Consider the following 20,729-nt stretch of genomic DNA (forward strand, 5'->3'; position numbering starts at 1 on the left):
AAACAGCGATGATGTATAGTCTAATTGTACCATACATAGGTCATGCTATCGTGATGAAAATGCACTCCCGCTAGACGTCAGTCTCAAGCAAATTATGTCTACTTGCTCTTCCATCGCGCATTCATATGCTGCCTAGTGGGCTATAATAAATTACTGGATTGTGGGAAACCATTCATGATGCCACCAACACGACTATTCTCAAGTAAACACAGGGATGAAATAGTCCATATATGAAAAACATGAACGCATGAATGATTTGCTCTCTCTAACAGAAATGTGAATATCGATATTCCCACTGTATATCAAAGAAAGTGCCCCCCCATTTTTTTTATATTGGCTTCTGTTTTGTCCTCTTTTAAAATGGCAAATGTATGCTTTGATGTGTTGGTCATTATAAAGAACAGTTTTGAACGCGCAGAATAAGTGCGGCTGAGATTTACGCCTCCATTTTTGGATAAACGCCACCCTCAGCTTTACGATGGGGCGGCCTCTCACTGAAGTGCGCTATGACAAGCGTTCCGATTTGGGACAGTGTTCAACTTTTTTGTGAGTGTCAAACCTACACCAGTTTGTGAAAAAGTCACGAACGTCTTGCCATGCAGTGGCTGTAACCCATTTTGGCAGCATTTTGGATAATTGTGTTTCAGTTGAGCGACTTGCTATGGCTCCATTCGGGAAGAACTTTCTGAAAGCGCGTTTGAAAAACAGGTAATTTTAAAGATGTCTTTTTTTGTTCTCACCTGTTGCATTCAGAACTGTAGAATACTGTATATGAGGCACATTTAACATGTGGAGGAGGGAATGCATGCTCCTCTGCCGGGTGCAAAATATTCCTTATTTTACGTACATAATTGTTTTATCCATCTGACCAATAATACCACCAATGTGGCTGTTCAACAATTCAGCTCTCATTTCTGAATCTATTGATGTGAGAGAAAACAGCATAGGCTATTTTTGCATCTCATCCAGACTCTGATATACTGTAACTCTTTTGCATTTAGAATGTTCTCCTGCTCAGTGAAGGTAAATGGTGCCATTTTTTGTTGTTGAAATTGTGGGAGGTTTTTGTAAGCAGGTGAAATGGCCATTTTAATGTTGTAAGTAAACTGTGTGTGTGTGTGTGTGTGTGTGTGTGTGTGTGTGTGTGAGTGTGTGTGAGAGAGAGAGAGTGTGTGTGTGTGTGTGTGTGTGTGTGTGTGTGTGTGTGTGTGTGTGTGTGTGTGTGTGTGTGTGTGTGTGTGTGTGTGTGTGCGGTGCGTGTGTGGTGATGGGAAAGTGTGGCTGTCAATATGTCTAAGTCAGACCAACTCTAGACACTGCAGATGAACAGATGACTGTGAGCAGACTCCTGTCAGTCAGTCAGACAAATCGTGACAGTAGTGACTTTTGAGGGGTCATAACATGGTAATAACATAAGAACACATACATTTCAGGGCATGAATAATACCCACGCCACCACATTGTAAACCCTTGCCTAGGTTTGTTTTGACACTCAAGGCCATGTCACATCAGCTATTACTAGGGTTCATATAACATTGTGCACTGGAGAAAATGTTCACAAAATGTCAGTATATGTTTAGTCTGACATGGAATTGCATAAAAATGATATGATAATAAAAAAATATTTCTGGTAAAATATCCCTGTAGACTTTGGTGTGGAGTTTTAGGCCGACAGAAAGATGTATAATATGGAATCTAATAAGAGTTGACCTGCTCTTAAGATGCAGACTAATCTGTAATTAAACCTAAGATAGTTTTTCATAAAGTGTTTCTACCTGAGAGACTGTTTAGTGGGAGAGAGCATTCCTGGTTCAAGTTTAGAGGTATCCTGTCATCGACACTTGTATAATTTGCTTGAGCAATTTCCTTAAGTGGCTCAGTTCCCTTTTGATGTTTCATGGTCCCAGATAAGCTAGACCACTGTACATTGAAAGGTATTAAAATATGTATTTGTTGTTTAGCCACAAGCGATGCTGTGTCAAATAAATAATTGTTTTGTTGTTAAGATACCTAAATGCAAGCATTTGATGTGGTTAATCTAAAACCACCATCTAATGCCTGCTTGCTTAACGGACATGTTTCATGTGGTCATGCTTTAGGCTAGTCCACATCTAGGATGCAGGAAAGATGCTTGTTGTTGGAACAGCTCCAATCTACTCCAGTATCTTAAAACATTTTTATAGAGAAAAATAAATAAATAGCTTTTGTTTGGCTGAATGAACTTTGTTATGGCTGACACTCTTAAGTTTGAGAAAAAATAGATGCAGTTTTATGTCGGTCGAAGTGAAGAAAAGTATGTTTTACACATTTCTTCAGGCATTCATCGCTAACCCTGATTGTGGCAGTGGCACCAGTCTGACACTAATGTATTTTCATTGCACACACAGCTGACGACAAGTGAAGTATTTATCTGTCTAGTCCGACTGTCTTTCATGACTTCAAACAGTCTCAGCTCAAGTTGCCTCAGTAGATATGTAATTTTTTCATGTTGTGTAGTAATTACCCAGCAGCTTGGCCAACTATAATTATCTCACCTTTTCAGATCTCTGTCAATTTAAGTTGTGTAGCAAGGAGATACACCAAGTTGGATTCATTCCTAAAGATTGGCTTAGATATATCCTAAAGGGGAAAAGATATTCAGCATGATATACTGTAGTTGTATTCGATGTCAGAATATGTAGATAGACAGGAAGCTTGGTTATATTCAGCTGGATCAAATGAATTTACCCTGAAGGTCAGACAATTACAATTTGACCCATTGAAACATGTTAGAATATGTAGATCACATGTCAAACTCATTCCACGGAGGAACGAATGTCTGCAGGTTTTTGCTCCTGCCTTGAAAATGTATTGATGAATTAAGGTCACTGATTGGTAAGGAACTCCCCTAACCTGGTTGTCTAGGTCTTAATTGGTCACAAATTTAAAGAAGAAACCAAAAAGGAGCAGACAATCGGCCCTGCATGGAATGAGTTTGACACCCCTGATGTAGATAGACAGGAATCATGGTTATGTTCAGCTGGATCAAAACAATTTACCCTGAGAGTCAGACAATTCAGATTTGACCCATTGAAACAGTCAGAAAACAACATACTTTCCTTTAAAAGTGGATGCCACTTTTCTTCACAACCATATGATACAGTAAGGACTCTTCTCCAGTGCTGCACCGGCCCGGGAGAGACGAGAATAGGGTAAGGGCGTAGATTATTTTGTCTTTTCTCCCAGATGCCTATCTAACTGGGAGTCATCCTAGAGATCAACGAACCCAGATAGAGAAGTGATGTTATTTCCTTCCAAATCCCTCATCCTCTTAAGATAAGAGCCGAGAACTGTGTGCCTCTCCAGTCTACATCCCAAATGGAAACCTATTCCCTATTTAGTGCACTACTTTTGACCAGGGCCAATAGGGTAGGCTGCCATTTGGAAGGCAGCCCCTAGGGTGCCATTTGGAACACAGAGACCTAGTCTCCTCCTGTTTCGTCCCATGATAGTAGCCCTCCACATAGTTATTTGTGTTCGGAAACCGCCTCTGGGACATGGCTTTACACAAACAGGATTAACCCTACTTACTGTACAGTACAGTATTCGCTCCCATTTTCTTTGGGCCTTATTTTATTGAATGGATGGGCTTGGATTACATATGAAAGATGATGATGGTTTCCAGTATCTTTAGAAGGATTTAGATGTGAAACTGTCTGGTGCATTCACTCTACGACAACTCTTTCAAGAACCGTTCCTGTCTTGCACTTCAGGCTCTGTTACTTTTTCTACGTTCTTTGAATATGGATGTAAAGCAACATAACCGTTCCGTTTATTCCATTCCAGCGATTAATATTAGCCCTTCCTCCAATATAGCTCGTCCAACAGTCTCCACCGATATGTCGTAATCTAGTGTAGTCACTTCCCACTCAAACTAGTCTTGATAACAACAGCTCAAAAAAAATTTACGTTCATAGTATCACAGATGGGCAACTGTCACAGAATATCAATGTATCCATGTTTCCCTGTTTGTCTAGTTGATAGTGTCACTCAGTCAACACGCTGTGACATAGAGTAGCGCTAATAATTTGGTCTCACTTGTTGGGACTTGTTCAAACTTGAAAGAAAATGCATTTGATTCTTCAGTGTAAATTTGCCAAGGGTGGTTTTTAAATTGATGAGATCGTTTTTACTGTATTAAATGACTTTTTATGATATGTCTTAGGGAACAAGAAGTGCTTTAGCAATGTGAACTATGAATGCTGTGGTGTTCCAATGTAGATCACAGAAACACACAAACTGCATATCACCTGGTAGTTTAATAGAATAGAGTTTCTCCTCCACCACAGGCCTTTATGTACTTCCAACATCTACTCAGGGCTTTCTGTAGATTACTCAGCATTTAGCTCCCTATTAAATTAGGAATTATTGAATGATAAAGATTTATTTGACCTTAGCAATGACATAAAGTAAGATATAAAACCTATATGTATGTAGACTTTGACTGTGTGTAGTTTGTATTTTCTTTAGTTTTTTTTACGATTGGCATGCTCATGTTCATCAGCACATTCATGTACATTTCTGTCATAAAGTACTATATCATTAAGTTTATCAATGTAGACCTGTAAGGGCGCCCACATACGTTCCTTCCCCAAACCATAATATATTCCCCAGCTATGCATATGAAGTGGCACACCAGTTCACAGCCCTCATGAATGTATTGGCTTTGATGGAATCAGCCCATTGGCCCATGCAGACTTTGTATTTGTCCAGGCAGGGAGCTGGCTCGAGAGGAGAGGAGACAAACAGTTCCCAGTGTTACACAGTGTGTATGTCTACTGTTTTGGCACTGACTTCACTGTTATCTTATCACCAGTTAAGTGTAAACATGGTTGTCCTCAGAGTGAGAGAGAGCAAGTTGTACCCACCTCTTCTCCTCACTGAGACAGAACACGTTTTGACACAGGTCTCCGCTTCGGCTGCTGCCTCAAACGTAAGAAAAAGGCCAGTTAACTATGCCACTAACCATGATGTGAATATGTATCAGTACCGGATGGGAACTATTCCCAGCACAGATCACTGTTAATATGACATCCATGGAGACATACTCACACAATATACCCATATTCCTTGCTCACGTTACATTAGGTGTGCACCTCATGTTCCATATTTACACAGCTCTAGTTATGGAATTAATGTTTTCCCCCTGTCCATAGACTAGCATTCTGTCAGGAAGTAGCAGGATGTTGCCGTTGTTCCACTGATTGTGGCCCTGCAGGACAAACACAGGTGCTTCCCTTCCTCTAGTGTTCTGCCTTCCTGTGACTTCCTGCACAGCTGAGGGTTTAGGTCAGCTGGCCCACCATAACACTAATTGTATGTGTGTATGCATGAATGCATGCTTGTTTTCACATGTGTCTATGCAACTTTTCTGTATTTTTTAAAATGTATTTTTCAGTTAATTTTTGGTGAAAAGGCTCCATGGCAGTGTACAGTACTATATCTACCATACTCTACTGTTCTCCTCACTGAGAAAGGAGAAGGCAGTCTTTACATTTCGAGAGAGCAGAGAGTCTCCAATTTCTCAAGTTACTGAGTGCTCCTTGGGTTTCCAAGGGAAGAGGTGGAGGAATGGTTAGGTCAAAGTCGTCATGGTGATTGTCTGTGAATGCTGGAGGCGTGTCGAGGAGATTGTTTTCCCTCTCTCTGCATAGCTCAGGTATTTGCATTCCCTTTTCATCTCCAAGGGTCTCCATAACCATTAACTAGCCTGTTGCATTGTTGCATACATATCGCATTCCTCAGGCCTCGTTCAGCTCAGAGTTTACACAATGCTCCACCTGTGTGTTTTTACGCCCGTTGGAAACCGTAACACTACGTGGTGATATCGCACTGTATATCAACTAAACCCAACACTTCACGGGGAGCTAAGCTGGCGGGGATTGGTTTTTCCATTGGACTCTTTTTGAATGAGGTTGTTTATTGTATATTTCTCCCATCACTGACTGTACAGTAGACATGCGCGTCAGATGCGTGTTAGCATCTGTCATTCTGAACAGGTAACTACTGTGGGCTATGTCATCCAGGGGCCACTCTGAAGCTTTGTTCGTGCCTGGTAGAAGGATGATTGACGTTGCCTCCAGGATGCCTGAAGAGCTTGATGTTAGCCCAACCTGGATTTTGTAGTCAGAGAAGGTTATCTCTCCACAGACAGACAGAACAGATATAGACTTAGATACCCTTTTATCCAACAGTCAGACAATGGAGTCAGTACCAGATACCAAGACTAGGACCAGGCTCACCATATCAGACCCTAACCAAAACCATGTCTGGTATGATCTATGATCTCATGGAATGAAAGAATGAAAGCCACTGTACATACAATGAGAATGATATGGATACTTTGGTACTGGAATGTTGCAGTATCTGGCCTTTGGACATATGATGCAGTTACAGGACTTATCGGACATATTAGATGTTCTTATATGAGATATTAGATTTGATTCTAAGGACATTATCCTGAAACATATTATTCAGTCAACTACTGTTGAGCTACTGAAGACATCCAATGTTAACTACCATGTATTAAACATTACAAAGTTCAGTGCCTTGTACTGCAACAAAATTGCCATGTCACAAAATGCTATCTGGACATTACGTTTGATTATTGCTTAATGTGATTAATTGTGTTGGTATCTGCGCTGCACTGCCTCTTTTGATCTGAACTGCCCATGGCTCTGGGGTTTTCCCATCATGGAAAGGAGACAAAGGAATGAAACATTGAGTTATATTAAGGACATAATCAAAAGCCTATTTTGGAGGCGATTTTTTTATCAGGTTTTTATGATCCAGACAAAAAGATAATGAGGGCTTTGGAGTTAAATAGCTCAGAACGGAATCATAAAGTGATCATGTCTGATGAGTAAGAGGATGAGTAACTATTTCATAGAATCAGAATCGGAGTGCTGAGCAAATTGAGTGACTACGTTTTCTGCTCATCGACTGCCTTGATGACCACCAACCAACCATAGGATGTGCTTTTTCCCAAAGCTATTAGGCTAATGAAATGACACGTCAAAAACTAGGTTTATCCATAATTGCACATCATTACATTCTGGGACATTTCATGCTGTTCAATGGTTATTTCAATTATACCCATTGATGTCTAACACATACAATATAACCAAGTCTTACCATATCAGGACCTGTTGACTATTCAAACGCTTACCAAAATTCTTACGTTTTGTATATGTCTTTTTCCTAGAACGAAGGACAAAGATGACAAGGAAACTGTGCCAGGAAAGGAGATCCAGGTGTCTGTGTGTGATGAGGAGAAGGTGGTGTGCGGTGTCACCAAACACACTACGTGTGCTGACATAGTGCAGGCCTTGCTGGACGACCACAAGACCATCCCTGAGAGCAAGAGAAATCTGCACGGCGACCCTAAAGACTTCTGCCTGCTAGAGCGCTGGAAAGGCTTTGAGAGGGCTTTGCCCCCATTAACCCGCATCCTCAGGCTATGGAACGCCTGGGGAGACCAGCGACCGTTCATCCAGTTCACCCTGGTCAAGGCCAGCGATTTTGTACCCCAAGCAGGATGCAAGAAGGGAGCCAAATCAAAGGGGGCTAAGGGTGCTAAGAGATGGGAGCAAGGCCCGGCCCAGTACTCCCAGTCACTGCCAGTGGAGAGGCAGAAACGGATGGTGAAGAAGGCCTTTAGGAAGCTGGAGAAGATCCATAAGGAGAAGAGGGTAGTGGGATCTTCTCCGGGCAGCGAGGAGATAGACAGGATGGTTCAGCTGCTTATCCAACAGGACCACACTATCCGGCATCAGATCCAGAGGATGAGGGAGCTGGACTGTGAGATGGAACGCTTCGAGATGGAGCTGCAGGGAGGACAACAGGATACAGAGCTTCTCCATGAGGGATTCTCCTCACTCTCCCCGATCTCCTTCCCCCACAGCCACAACCAGAACCTGGACAGCCAGCCAGGGGTTTCAGAGCAGGAGCTGCTGCAGGAGTGCGTGTATACTAGTGACGGTGTGGCCCAGTTGGAGATGCAGCTGCTCAGGCACGAGGAGCTTATAGCCCAGCTGTCCCAGGACATCGACGTAGAGCTGACGAGGGCCATGTTAGCGTTGCCGGAGGTCCCCGACAAGGATACTCAGTTACAGGGGGCAACGGCAGGGGTAACTTCTGACCCAGACCTGTCCTGGGAAGCGGCAGAACTGGAGAGACTGCAGGCCGAACTGAGGCTTAGTCTGCGCACCGGTGTGTCTCTTCACATCCAAACGGCCCAGCTGGAGAAGGAGCTGAAGGGCTATGAATCCACACTGCTCTTCAAGGACCAGAATTGCTGGCAGCTGGCTTCCCAGCTGAGCACACTGCAGGTGGTGGACAGCGTGCAGGAAACACCCAGGCTTGGGACCATGAAATGCCCGGCCCCATGCACTGTTCCACAGGCAGTGAGACTGAAACACAGCCTGTCCCCTACAGATGTTACAGACACAGACTCAGACACAGGGATCAGCTCCACACACAGTCAGGACTCACTGTCTCCCTGTCTGGACATGATCCTGCCACCGCTGGACACTGATGTCTGAGATGTCTGCCTCTCTGGATTCACCTCAGAAGGCAATAGACAATCCAGCTATACGCACTACTTGCCTGGCGCACTAATTTGATACTGTATTAATCATTGAGTTACACTGACACATTTGCTACTTCAAATGATAATAGTATTTTCTTACTATTCCTACTTTTGACATGCCCATTGCATGACACTTCATTAAGTATTAATAGATTGACCAAAACACAAAACATAAAATGATTGTTTTATATTAAAACATTCAGCAGACCTTTGTAGATGTAGAATTTTACCAGTCTGCCTTTGTTATAAACTGTAAAGCATTATCTATTCATATTTTCTTCATAACCTATAAGATATAATGTCACACAGAGATTCATCAAAATGACAAAAGAACAATGAGATGTAATGGAAAACTATATTTATTTGTGTTCTTGTTTTCGAGCATTAGACTATTTGTTACTGTATGTTTATATACATTCCAAAAGCATATGAAGCCAAACTCTACATTTCTCAATATGTGTGCAGGTAGTCACTGTCATTCATGTAAAATGAAAGCCATTTAAGCTAAAAATATATATATATATATATATATATATAAATGTACATTCTTTACTGCAACAATAAAGGCATGTTTCTTAACAATTCTTAACATTTCTCTAAAACTCCATTAGTGATTCCATCGATTCCACTGGAGATGCTCGCTAGGTAAGCACAAACTAAAGCGAGCAGTCTTCTCTTGTCAAGGTATTGCTGACAGAGGTAACATAGTGTATTCTGGGCAAACCAGGGCTGGTGGTGGAAAAGCAGGGGATATCTATTTCACACACTAATTGCCTGCTTCTCCCCCCTCTCTAAGCCTCTAAGTAGCTCTGGCAATCATGAAAGAGACTGAACATTACAATGTGGAAGGCCCTGTCACTGGTGCCTTGCCCGACTCGTTGGATGAACAAGGGGTGTAGTGCTTTAAGCAGGCAGTTTAGCCCAAATTGAATGAAAATCAGATACCTCTGATTGTATTTTCTGATGTCTATAGAAATCCCACATCTTAAAGATGTTGGTTATGATATTGCACAACAGAATATGAGAGGAAACATTGTTAGCTACTGTATCTATTGTTCTTATGAACGACTAGTTAATGTAATGTAGGTGCACTCCGTTTCTGTGATTTGGTAACAAGCTGTGTGCTGATTACTTTCCCCGACCCTCTGTATTAACCATTAAAGGGATGGTTCACAACAAACACAACATTTACATGATTTTCCACTTATAGTACCCTGGCTGTTGTTGGCAGATAGTACATTAGTACATATTTTGCTTATTTTGGAAATTTCAGATGCCTTTGGCAAGCACAAGGACCAATGATGAAAAGAAGCCAACAGGGCACATCATAGCTTGTTCTTAAAAGAATGAAAAGGTTCTCAAAGTGTATTTTTTGCTGCACATTACTGGCCAATATCCCAGAGGGGAGAAGCAAAGAGTCAGGAGTTAGACTGGGTCCAATGAGTTTACCTGTCTACATCAGATCAGCAGGAGATAAAAGCCTCGCAAAATGACAATTACAGTACTGCTGTATTTTTTTCTTCCTGTTGTGGCAACCTCAGCGTTAGCAATTACTACAGGCCAGTTTGGACAAACAGTTATTTGTGGATTAGGATGGTCTTGGGTTGGGAACGATGCTAAAGACAGCAATGACTGAGTTACAAACTAAACACACTGAGATGTATAGTATGTTCAATATTAGAGTGCAGGTCCTTGAAATAGCTGTGGTTTAGAATGCCATGCATGTATGTGCAGTCTTTAAAGCTTCTGGTGCCCTGTTTGTGAGAGAGCTGTCTGTAATGACTCGATTGCTCTTTATTCATTTCCAAATACTGATTTTATTGGTTGAAAAGTTTTAAGAACGACTACATCTGCGCTGTGGAACACTAATGTTTTTGATAAAGCCTAGCACATATTCTCTATTCACAGAGAGTGAAACACCACACAACCTAATTTACAATTAGCACCTTCTACTGCACCACAGTCCATTTAACACCACTGAGAATGGTTTCATTTTATTATCAGTGTATTATGACTAGTAATGACTAGTAAGTAGCAAACAATGGACGTATTTAACTAGAATCTATGAAATGTCTATGTAATATTTGTATCTCAAAAGAAGGAATATAATATTGAGATAAGTGCTCAAATTACATTGAATATATAATGCGACATGACACATGACACATTCATTGACTAAAATGTGTTAATTTTCTCATGCTGTCAGTGCTAAGTTGTTTTAAAAGAACTTAACTATTTTCAGTGGTCCTTGAACGTTCTGATCACAGGGATCAAACAATGAACTCAACTCTGTCATTGACAAAAACAGAAATAACAAGATCATAGAAAGTTTCATATTAATTATTTGATTCCAGCAAAGGCATTAAAGCAGAGGCATTAAAGCAGAGGCTTTTGAAAAACCCCAAACCTAAACCCCAAACGATTTGTCAGTCGTCCAATTTTCTTCTCATTTTGAAGTTGATAATTGCTTGTTAATTGAACTGCTTTATGCCTCTCAGAGTTCTGTGATTTTAAAATGTTTCATTTCATGGTAAAAAGGATTATGTTGATCCATTGCTGTCTGCAATGGGGTTGATGTCTGGATAAACAGCAGTATTCGGGTTTTGTTTTGTGAGATACTGAATGTGAGATCATGTGAGATACTGAATGTGAGATCATGTGAGATACTGAATGTGAGATCATGTGAGATACTGAATGTGAGATCATGTGAGAAACTGAATGTGAGATCATGTGAGACACTGAATGTGAGATCATGTGAGACACTGAATGTGAGATCATTTGAGAAACTGAATGTGAGATCATGTGAGATACTGAATGTGAGATCATTTGAGAAACTGAACGTGAGATCATGTGAGATACTGAACGTGAGATAATGTGAGATACTGAAGCCATTAGCGTAGTTACACAACTGGCCCTTGTATGGCATATGACATTTGTAAGACGGTATGCAAGGGATTGTAAAATCACCCTTAGGGTACAAACACACTAATCAGACGCCAAAAATATGTACACATTTTAAGTGTGTGAAAGTGACAAAATGGCACTTTACCAATGACTTGACAGGCTGTCAGACTAGAACTGTGCACACTACAACATTAATCAACCAAGTTTGATGTGATCATGAACACATACGTCCTGTCACAGAATTACCTTCATCTTAAATCAAATCAAATTGTATGTGTCACATGTGCTGAATACAACAGGTGTTGACCTTACCGTGAAATGCTTACTTACAAGCCCTTAACCAACAGTTCAAGAAATAGAGTTTAGAAAATATTTACTAAATAAACGAAAGAAAAAAAGTAAATTAAAGTAACACAATTAAATAACAATAACGAGGCTTCATACAGGGGGTACCAGTACCGAGTCAATGTGCGGGGGTACAAGTTAGTCAAGGTAATTTGTACATGTAGGTAGGGGGTAAAGTGACTATGTATAGATAATAAACAGCGAGTAGCAGCAGTGTAAAAACAAAGCGGGTGGGAGGGGGTGTCAATGTAAATATTCTGGGTGGCTATTTGATTAATTGTTCAGCAGTCTTATGGCTTTGGGGTAGAAGCTGTTACGGATCCTTTTGGACCGAGACTTGGCGCTCCGGTACCGCTTGCCGTGTGGTAGCAGAGAGAACAGTCTATGACTAGGGTGACTGGAGTCTTTGACAATTTTTTGGGCCTTTCTTTGACACCGCCTAGTATATAGGTCTTGGATGGCAGGAAGCTTGGCCCCAGTGATGTACTGGGCCGTACACACTACCCTCTGTAGAGCCTTATGGTTGGATGGTGAGCAGTTGCCATACCAAGCGGTGATGCAACGGGTCAGGATGCTCTCGATGGTGCAGCTGTAGAAATTTTGGAGGATCTGAGGACCTCCTGAACGGGAAAAGGCGTTGTCGTGCCTTCTTCATTAATGTCTTGGTGTGTTTAGACCATGATAGTTTGTTGGGGATGTGGACACTCTCAACCCACTCCACTACAGCCCCGTCGATGTAAATGGGGTTGGGTTCGGCCCTCCTTTTCCTGTAGTCCACAATCATCTCCTTTGTCTTGATCACATTGAGGGAGAGGTTGTTGTCCTGGCACCACACTGCCAGGTCTCTGACCTCCTCCTTATAGGCTGTCTCATCGGTCAGGCCGATCAGGCCTACCACTGTTGTGTTGTCAGCAAACTTAATGATGGTGTTGGAGTCATGTTTGGCCACGCAGTTGTGGGTGAACAGGGAGTACAGGAGGGGACTAAGCACGCACCCCTGTGGGGCCCCAGTGTTGAAGATCAGCACGGCAGATGTGCTGTTACCTACCCTCACCACCTGGGGGCGGCCTGTCAGGAAGTCCAGGATCCAGTTGCAGAGGGAGGTGTTTAGTCCCAGGGTCTCTAGCTTAGAGATAAGCTTTGTGGGTACCATGGTGTTGAACACTGAGCTGTAGTCAATGAACAGCATTCTCAAATAGTTGTTCCTTTTATCCAGGTGAGAAAGAGCAGTGTGGAGTGCGATTGAGATTGCATCATCTGTGGATCTGTTGGGACGGTATGAGAATTGGAGTGGGTCTAGGGATTCTGGGATGATGGTGTTGATGTGAGTCATGACCAGCCTGAGGTTATTTACTACTTTACTCACATAATCCCACCCAAATGAACATGTGAGACTGCGGTCAATGCATCAAGAAGAGCAAGAAAACTGCCTTTCTTGCGTTTAAATCAATCCATCAAAATGTAAATTGATGAAGTGTAAACAGAGGCACGAGAACAGAAATGACCATCGCATTATCTTAATGGCTGTGATATCACAAACCCCTCTACTAGTCCCTTATTGAGGCACTGCAGAGCTAGGTCACTCCAGTCATAGACTCTTTAGCAGTGGGCATGTCAGAACACAGCAGATCTATGTCCTGGATGCACACTGTACTAGCTAGATATAATTGCCTAAATAATCAAAGCAGAACCAAGGTGCCATCCACAACAATTGTAAATCATATGATAATCAGATCAAAGAGCCAACTAACAGGAGCAAGGCATCCAGAGAAACTGATGAAGAGAAATGCAACTGAATTATCTGAGTAAATTGTGAATCTCTCATAATAGAGGTACTGTACAGCATGTGCCTATGTGTTGGTCTGGCTGCTTGGGGAGGGGGGGGGCTGACTGGGAAAGGAGTTAATTTTAGTTTAGACTTCAGTCTAATTTTGGTTTTGGATTTGATTGCTTTCATGTTACTTAGTAAAAATTGTGTCCTGATCAAGTCATTGGCATGCTGCCATGCTAACAGAGCCCGGACGCGCATGCGCACGCACACACACACACACACACACTTCAAATAGACTGTTTTATCTTTGCTGCCTCCTGCCTTTAATCACTCTGTAAATAAACAGGGCCACATTCTAGGGCAGACATGAATTATTTTCCTCCTTATTAGTGTTGCTGTTCAATCAGAGGCTGTTTGCTGAGCCACAGGTGTTTCTCTGATACTGCTCTCTCCTCCATCCATTACCCTTTCATTAAGGAAAAGAGGAAGAGAGACTGTGACTCCCTTCAGTAAGAAAGAGGAAAACATTGAAAAAAGAAAGAAAAAAAGAGGGAGAAGAAAATAGAGGGTAAAATAGCATACTGCAGAGAGAGGAATGGAGGAAACGAGAGAGGCAGACAGAGGGATAAAAACATGGACAAAGAGGTGTAAAAAGAAAGAAGCAGCAAGAGAAAGTGGTGAAGAGTATGGCAGTCATTTTTTAACTTCAAGCATGACCCAAGCATTAACAACTGGAGTATTTTTCTCTGGTAGGCCTATGTCTGAGCATCTGGTGAAATCTACAAACGTCATATAGAAATCATGTGATTCCTTTTCCAACCCCCCCCACACACACACACACACACACACACTGCCTTACAACCCGCTTGACAATCACTATTAAAACCTACTAGTGCAGCAGAAGGATGACTGGTTTTTGTAGCTAGGTTTCACATTTATTCAAATGTTTCCTTTCATTTGAAAGTTTGTTTCTTAAGTCCTTTGTTGTTGTTGTAATGAATTCTTTACAGTCATGTTTTTTTTCTCATCATATTTTAAATAACTAGCAAAAAATACACGTTATGACACTGTCATGAAGCATTATGACCATCCTGTTTGACTTTACTTTTATTACTCTCATCTTATCTACGAACATAGACAGGGCTCTAACTCCTCTAGCTCCACAATGAGACAGGGTGCAGGCCAGGCAGCAGGCTGTTAGCCAGCCTGCCAGCTTAGTGGAGTCTGCCACTAGCACAGTCAGCGTAGTCAGCTCAGCTATCCCCATTGAGACTGTGGCTGTGCCTCGACCTAGGTTGGGCAAAACTAAACATGGCGGTGTTCGCCTTAGCAATCTCACTGGAATAAAGACCTCCTCCATTCCTGCCATTATTGAAAGAGATTGTGATGTTTCACATCTCAAAATAGGGCTACTTAATGTTAGATCCCTCACTTCCAAGGCAGTTATAGTCAATGAACTAATCACTGATCATAATCTTGATGTGATTGTCCTGACTGAAACATGGCTTAAGCCTGATGAATTTAATGTGTTAAATAAGGCCTCACCTCCTGGTTACACTAGTGACCATATCCCCCGTGCATCCCGCAAAGGTGGAGGTGTTGCTAACGTTTATGATAGCAAATTTCAATCTTTTGAGCTTCTAGTCATGAAATCTATGCAGCCTACTCAATCACTTTTTATAGCTGCTGTTTACAGGCCTCCTGGGCCATATACAGCGTTCCTCACTGAGTTCCCTGAATTCCTATCAGACCTTGTAGTCATGGCAGATAATATTCACATTTCTGGTGACTTTAACATTCACATGGAAAAGTCCACAGACCCACTCCAAAAGGTTTTCGGAGCCATCATCGACTCAGTGGGTTTTGTCCAACATGTCTCCGGACCTACTCACTGCCACAGTCATACTCTGGACCTAGTTTTGTCCCGTGGAATAAATGTTGTGGATCTTAATGTTTTTCCTCATAATCCTGGACTATCAGACCACCATTTTATTACGTATGCAATCGCAACAAATAATCTGCTCAGACCCCAACCAAGGATCATCAAAGGTCGTGCTATAAATTCTCGGACAACCCAAAGATTCCTAGATGCCCTTCCAGACTCCCTCCGCCTACCCAAGGACGTCAGAGTACAAAAATCAGTTAACCACCTAACTGAGAGACTCAATTTAACCTTGCGCAATACCCTAGATGCAGTCGCACCCCTAAAAACAAAAAACATTTGTCATAAGAAACTAGCTCCCTGGTATACAGAAAATACACGAGCTCTGAAGCAAGCTTCCAGAAAATTGGAACGGAAATGGTGCCACACCAAACTGGAAGTCTTCCGACTAGCTTGGAAAGACAGTACCGTGCAGTATCGAAGAGCCCTCACTGCTGCTCGATCATCCTAATTTTCCAACTTAATTGAGGAAAATAAGACCAATCCAAAATGTATGTTTGATACTGTCGCAAAGCTAACTAAAAAGCAGCATTCCCCAAGAGAGGATGGCTTTCACTTCAGCAGTGATAAATTCATGAACTTCTTTGAGGAAAAGATCATGATCATTAGAAAGCAAATTACGGAGTCCTCTTCAAATCTGCGTATTCCTCCAAAGCTCAGTTGTCCTGAGTCTGCACAACTCTGTCAGGACCTAGGATCAAGGGAGACACTCAAGTATTTTAGTACTGTATCTCTTGACATAATGATGAAAATAATCATGGCCTCTAAACCTTCAAGCTGCATACTGGACCCTATTCCAACTAAACTACTGAAAGAGCTGCTTCCTATGCTTGGCCCTCCTATGTTGAATATAATAAACGGCTCTCTATCCACCGGATGTGTACCAAACTAACTAAAAGTGGCAGTAATAAAGCCTCTCTTGAAAAAGCCAAACCTTGACCCAGAAAATATAAAAAACGATCAGCCTATTTCGAATCTTCCATTCATCTCAAAAATGTGAGAAAAAGCTGTTGCGCGGCAACTCACTGCCTTCCTGAAGACAAACAATGTATACGAAACGCTTCAGTCTGGTTTTAGACCCCATCATAGCACTGAGACTGCACTTGTGAAGGTGGTAAATTACCTTTTAATGGTGTCAGACCGAGGCTCTGCATCTGTCCTCATGCTCCTAGACCTTAGTGCTGCTTTTGATACCATCGATCACCACATTCTTTTGGAGAGATTGGAAATCCAAATTGGTCTACACGGACAAGTTCTGGCCTGGTTTAGATCTTATCAGTCGGAAAGATATCAGTTTGTCTCTGTGGATGGTTTGACCTCTGACAAATCAACTGTAAATTTCGGTGTTCCTCAAGGTTCCGTTTTGGGACCACTATTGTTTTCACAATATATTTTACCTCTTGGTGATGTCATTCGGAAACATAATGTTAACTTTCACTGATGACACACAGCTGTACATTTCGATGAAACATGGTGAAGCCCCAAAATTTCCCTCATTGGAAGCCTGTGTTTCAGACATAAGGAAGTGGATGGCTGCAAATGTTATACTTTTAAACTCGGACAAAACAGAGATGCTTGTTCTAGGTCCCAAGAAACAAAGAGATCTTCTGTTAAATCTGACAATCAATGTTGATGGTTGTACAATCGTCTATGAAGGACCTCGGCGTTACTCTGGACCCTGATCTCTCTTTTGACGAACATATCAAGACCATTTCAAGGACAGCTTTTTTCCATCTACGTAACATTGCAAAAATCTGAAACTTTCTGTCCAAAAATGATGCAGAAAAATGTATCTATGCTTTTGCCACTTCTAGGTTAGACTACTGCAATACTCTACTTTCCGGCTACCCGGGTAAAGCACTAAATAAATCTTCAGTTAGTGCTAAACACGGCTGCTAGAATCTTGACTTGAACCAAAAAATTGGATCATATTACTCCAGTGCTAGCCTCTCTACACTGGCTTCCTGTTAAGGCAAGGGCTGATTTCAAGGTTCTACTGCTAACCTACAAAGCATTAAATGGGCTTGCTCCTACCTATCTTTCTGATCTCCTATAGAGCTCCATTTGTATGGAATGGTCTGCCTACCCATGTGAGAGACACAGACTCGGTCTCAACCTTTAAGTCTTTACTGAAGACTCATCTCTTCAGTAGGTCATAGGATTGAGTGTAGTCTGGCCCAGGAGTGTGAAGGTGAACAGAAAGGCACTGGAGCAACGAACCCCCCTTGCTGTCTCTGCCTGGCCGGTTCCCCTCTCTCCACTGGGATTCTCTGCCTCTAACCCTATTACGGGGGCTGAGTCACTGGCTTACTGGTGTTTTTCCATGCCGTCCCTAGAAGGGGTGCGTCACTTGAGTGGGTTGAGTCACTGACGTGATCTTCCTGTCTGGGTTGGCGGCCCCCCTTGGGTTGTGCCGTGGCGGAGATCTTTGTGGGCTATACTCGGCCTTGTCTCAGGATGGTAAGTTGGTGGTTGAAGATACCCCTCCAGTGGTGTGGGGGCTGTGCTTTGGCAAAGTGGGTGGGATTATATCCTGCCTGTTTGGCCCTGTCCGGGGGTATCGTCGGATGGGGCCACAGTGTCTCCCGACCCCTCCTGTCTCAGCCTCCAGTATTATGCTGCAGTAGTTTATGTGTCGTGGGGCTAGGGTCAGTCTGTTATATCTAAACTATTTCTCCTGTCTTATCCGGTGTCCTGTGTGAATTTAAGTATGCTCTCTCTAATTCGCTCTCTCTTTTTCTCCTTTCTTTCTTTCTTTCTTTCTTTCTTTCTTTCTTTCTTTCTTTCTTTCTTTCTTTCTTTCTTTCTTTCTCTCTCTTGGAGGACCTGAGCCCTAGGACCATGCCTCAGGACTACCTGGCCTGATGACTCCTTGCTGTCCCCAGTCCACCTGGCCGTGCTGCTGCTCCAGTTTCAACTGTTCTGCCTGCGGCTATGGAACCCTGACCTGTTTACCGGATGTGCTACCTGTCCCAGACCTGCTGTTTTCAACTCTCTAGAGACAGCAGGAGCGGTAGAGATACTCTGAATGTGATCGGCTACGAAAAGCCAACTGACATTTACTCCTGAGGCACCCTTGACAACCTGTTGCACCCTTGACAACCATTGTGATTATTATTATTTGACCCTGTTAGTCATCTATGAACATTTGAACATCTCGGCCATGTTCTGTTATAATCTCCACCCGGCACAGCCAGAAGAGGACTGGCCACCCCTCATAGCCTGGTTCCTCTCTAGGTTTCTTCCTAGGTTCTGGCCTTTCTAAGGAGTTTTTCCTAGCCACCGTGCTTCTACACCTCATTGCTTGCTGTTTGGGGTTTTAGGCTGGGTTTCTGTACAGCACTTTGAGATATCAGCTGATGTAAGAAGGGCTTTATAAATACATTTGATTTGATTAAGAAAATACACTTTATAAACACTGTCAAAAAGCATTATGACCATCATAATCATATATGCCAGATAGGCCTATCACGTACATGCTCTTATGTCAGTCATCAGTCAAAAAATTGTGTTTTGTCCTCCTGCTCATGAAATCTGCTCCTGCATTCATCCCAGTCATCATCAACAGCGCATTGGGGTAGTTGGGGGGCTCCCGAGTGGCGCGGCGGTCTAAGGCACTGCATCTCAGTGCTAAAGGCATCACTACAGACCCTGGTTTGATTCCAGGCTGTATCACATCCGGCCGTGATTGGGAGTCCCATATGGTGGCGCACATTTGGCCCAGCGTCGTCCGGGTTAGGGTTTGGCCAGGGTAGGCATTCATTGTAAATAAGATACGGTGCCTGGAGTTGTTGACAATTTGTAGGGCCTTCCTCTGACAGCGCCTTTCTCTGCACTTGATACATTTTTACATTTACATTTTTAGTCATTTAGCAGACGCTCTTATCCAGAGCGACTTACAGTAGTGAATGCATACATTTCATACATTTTTTCTCCGTACTGGTGATACATGTTGTGATACATGTGACAACAGGTCTAAATATATGTGTCATGACAGTGTTATGACCATTTTATGACAGGTTATGACAAGTTATATCAGCTGTTATGACATATTAAGACATAGTTATGATTGTGTCATATGACTGTGTCATAATGTGTTATGACGCATACAAAAATATGCACATTTTCTCACCAAAGGTGTTTCCATCAAACTGACTTGTGCAAACTGTGCGTGATGATGTAGTCCACATAAAAATCACTTATGTGGTTAAATTCCCATGTACCGAATAAAAAACTAAAGTGAAATGGGTTTCCATCGCATTTTCAACTCTAACGATGGTTTTGTCACAAAAACTGATGCGATAAATAGAAAACTGCCCAATCTGGTTTGGCGTATGCTCTCTAGACAATAATTTGCTGATAAAGTGGACCGGGGATTATATGATGAGACGGATAAGATCATTTTATTTCATAATTGGCAGCCAAGCACCGATCATCATGTCCCCATCCTACCCTCGATATTTAGCCTATTGGAAATGTGCATGACCAGCATGTAAAATTCATCTTAACTTGTTTCATCTGCCTATGAACTGTTAATGCTTTTACACATGGTGGTGGTAGGCCTACAACGAAATATATCATTGCGTACCTTCAGGTTTATGTCCATATGATGGCTATTACATGTATATCAATATAAGGCATTTCAACTGCGCTTTCTTACATAATTAATTTTACAGACACAAAAAGATCCCACCATGTCAAATTAACAAATTCTCTGTCGACATTTATGAAATTCTATCGACATTTCCTGTTTCCATTAGCCCTGTCCTGACCTTTTTTTATTTATGCATCAGATAATTTATCTGCATGAAATGGTTGGATGGAAACCTAGTTGGTCTGTCTCTAAGGAGGTAGAAGGCACCAGTTACGAGCTACTCCTGGCATATCCTCTGATCCCCTGCTTCGACGTGTCGTCCTGATGAGCTACTTATGTAAACATGGAACTAGTAGCTTTGCCACCTCTCCACACATCATAGGGGCCAACAACCTCCACCCTTCTCCTCTCTTCAGGCAGATCTTCTGGGGATCCCTCCATCCCCGCTCTAATTTTATGGTAGACAGGTTCTGATTAGGCGTGTTTTTACAGAAGCAGCTGTGTGTTTTTTTATTACAGCTAATCAGTGCCTGAGCCATGACCC

At 42.3% G+C, this 20,729-nt stretch overlaps 1 protein-coding gene across 1 annotated transcript; it reads left to right on the forward strand.

The window, feature by feature from the left end:
* Positions 1–507: 507 nt before the first annotated feature.
* On the forward strand, positions 508–9,211 carry rassf9 (Ras association domain family member 9). Its single transcript, XM_014125697.2, has 2 exons — positions 508–708; positions 7,244–9,211. Exons 1-2 carry the CDS (start codon positions 662–664, stop codon positions 8,580–8,582), a joined length of 1,386 nt encoding a protein of 461 aa, XP_013981172.2. The 5' UTR covers positions 508–661; the 3' UTR covers positions 8,583–9,211.
* The last annotated feature ends 11,518 nt before the right edge of the window (positions 9,212–20,729 follow it).

Source organism: Salmo salar, chromosome ssa10 (genome assembly GCF_905237065.1).
Source record: "Salmo salar chromosome ssa10, Ssal_v3.1, whole genome shotgun sequence".
NCBI classification, from domain to species: domain Eukaryota; kingdom Metazoa; phylum Chordata; class Actinopteri; order Salmoniformes; family Salmonidae; genus Salmo; species Salmo salar.

Coding starts and splice junctions, on each gene's coding strand:
- rassf9 (XM_014125697.2), top strand. CDS start 662: ATGGCTCCATTCGGGAAGAACTTTCTGAAAGCGCGTTTGAAAAACAG. Junction 709..7,243: donor AAAGCGCGTTTGAAAAACAG/GTAATTTTAAAG, acceptor TCTTTTTCCTAG/AACGAAGGACAAAGATGACA.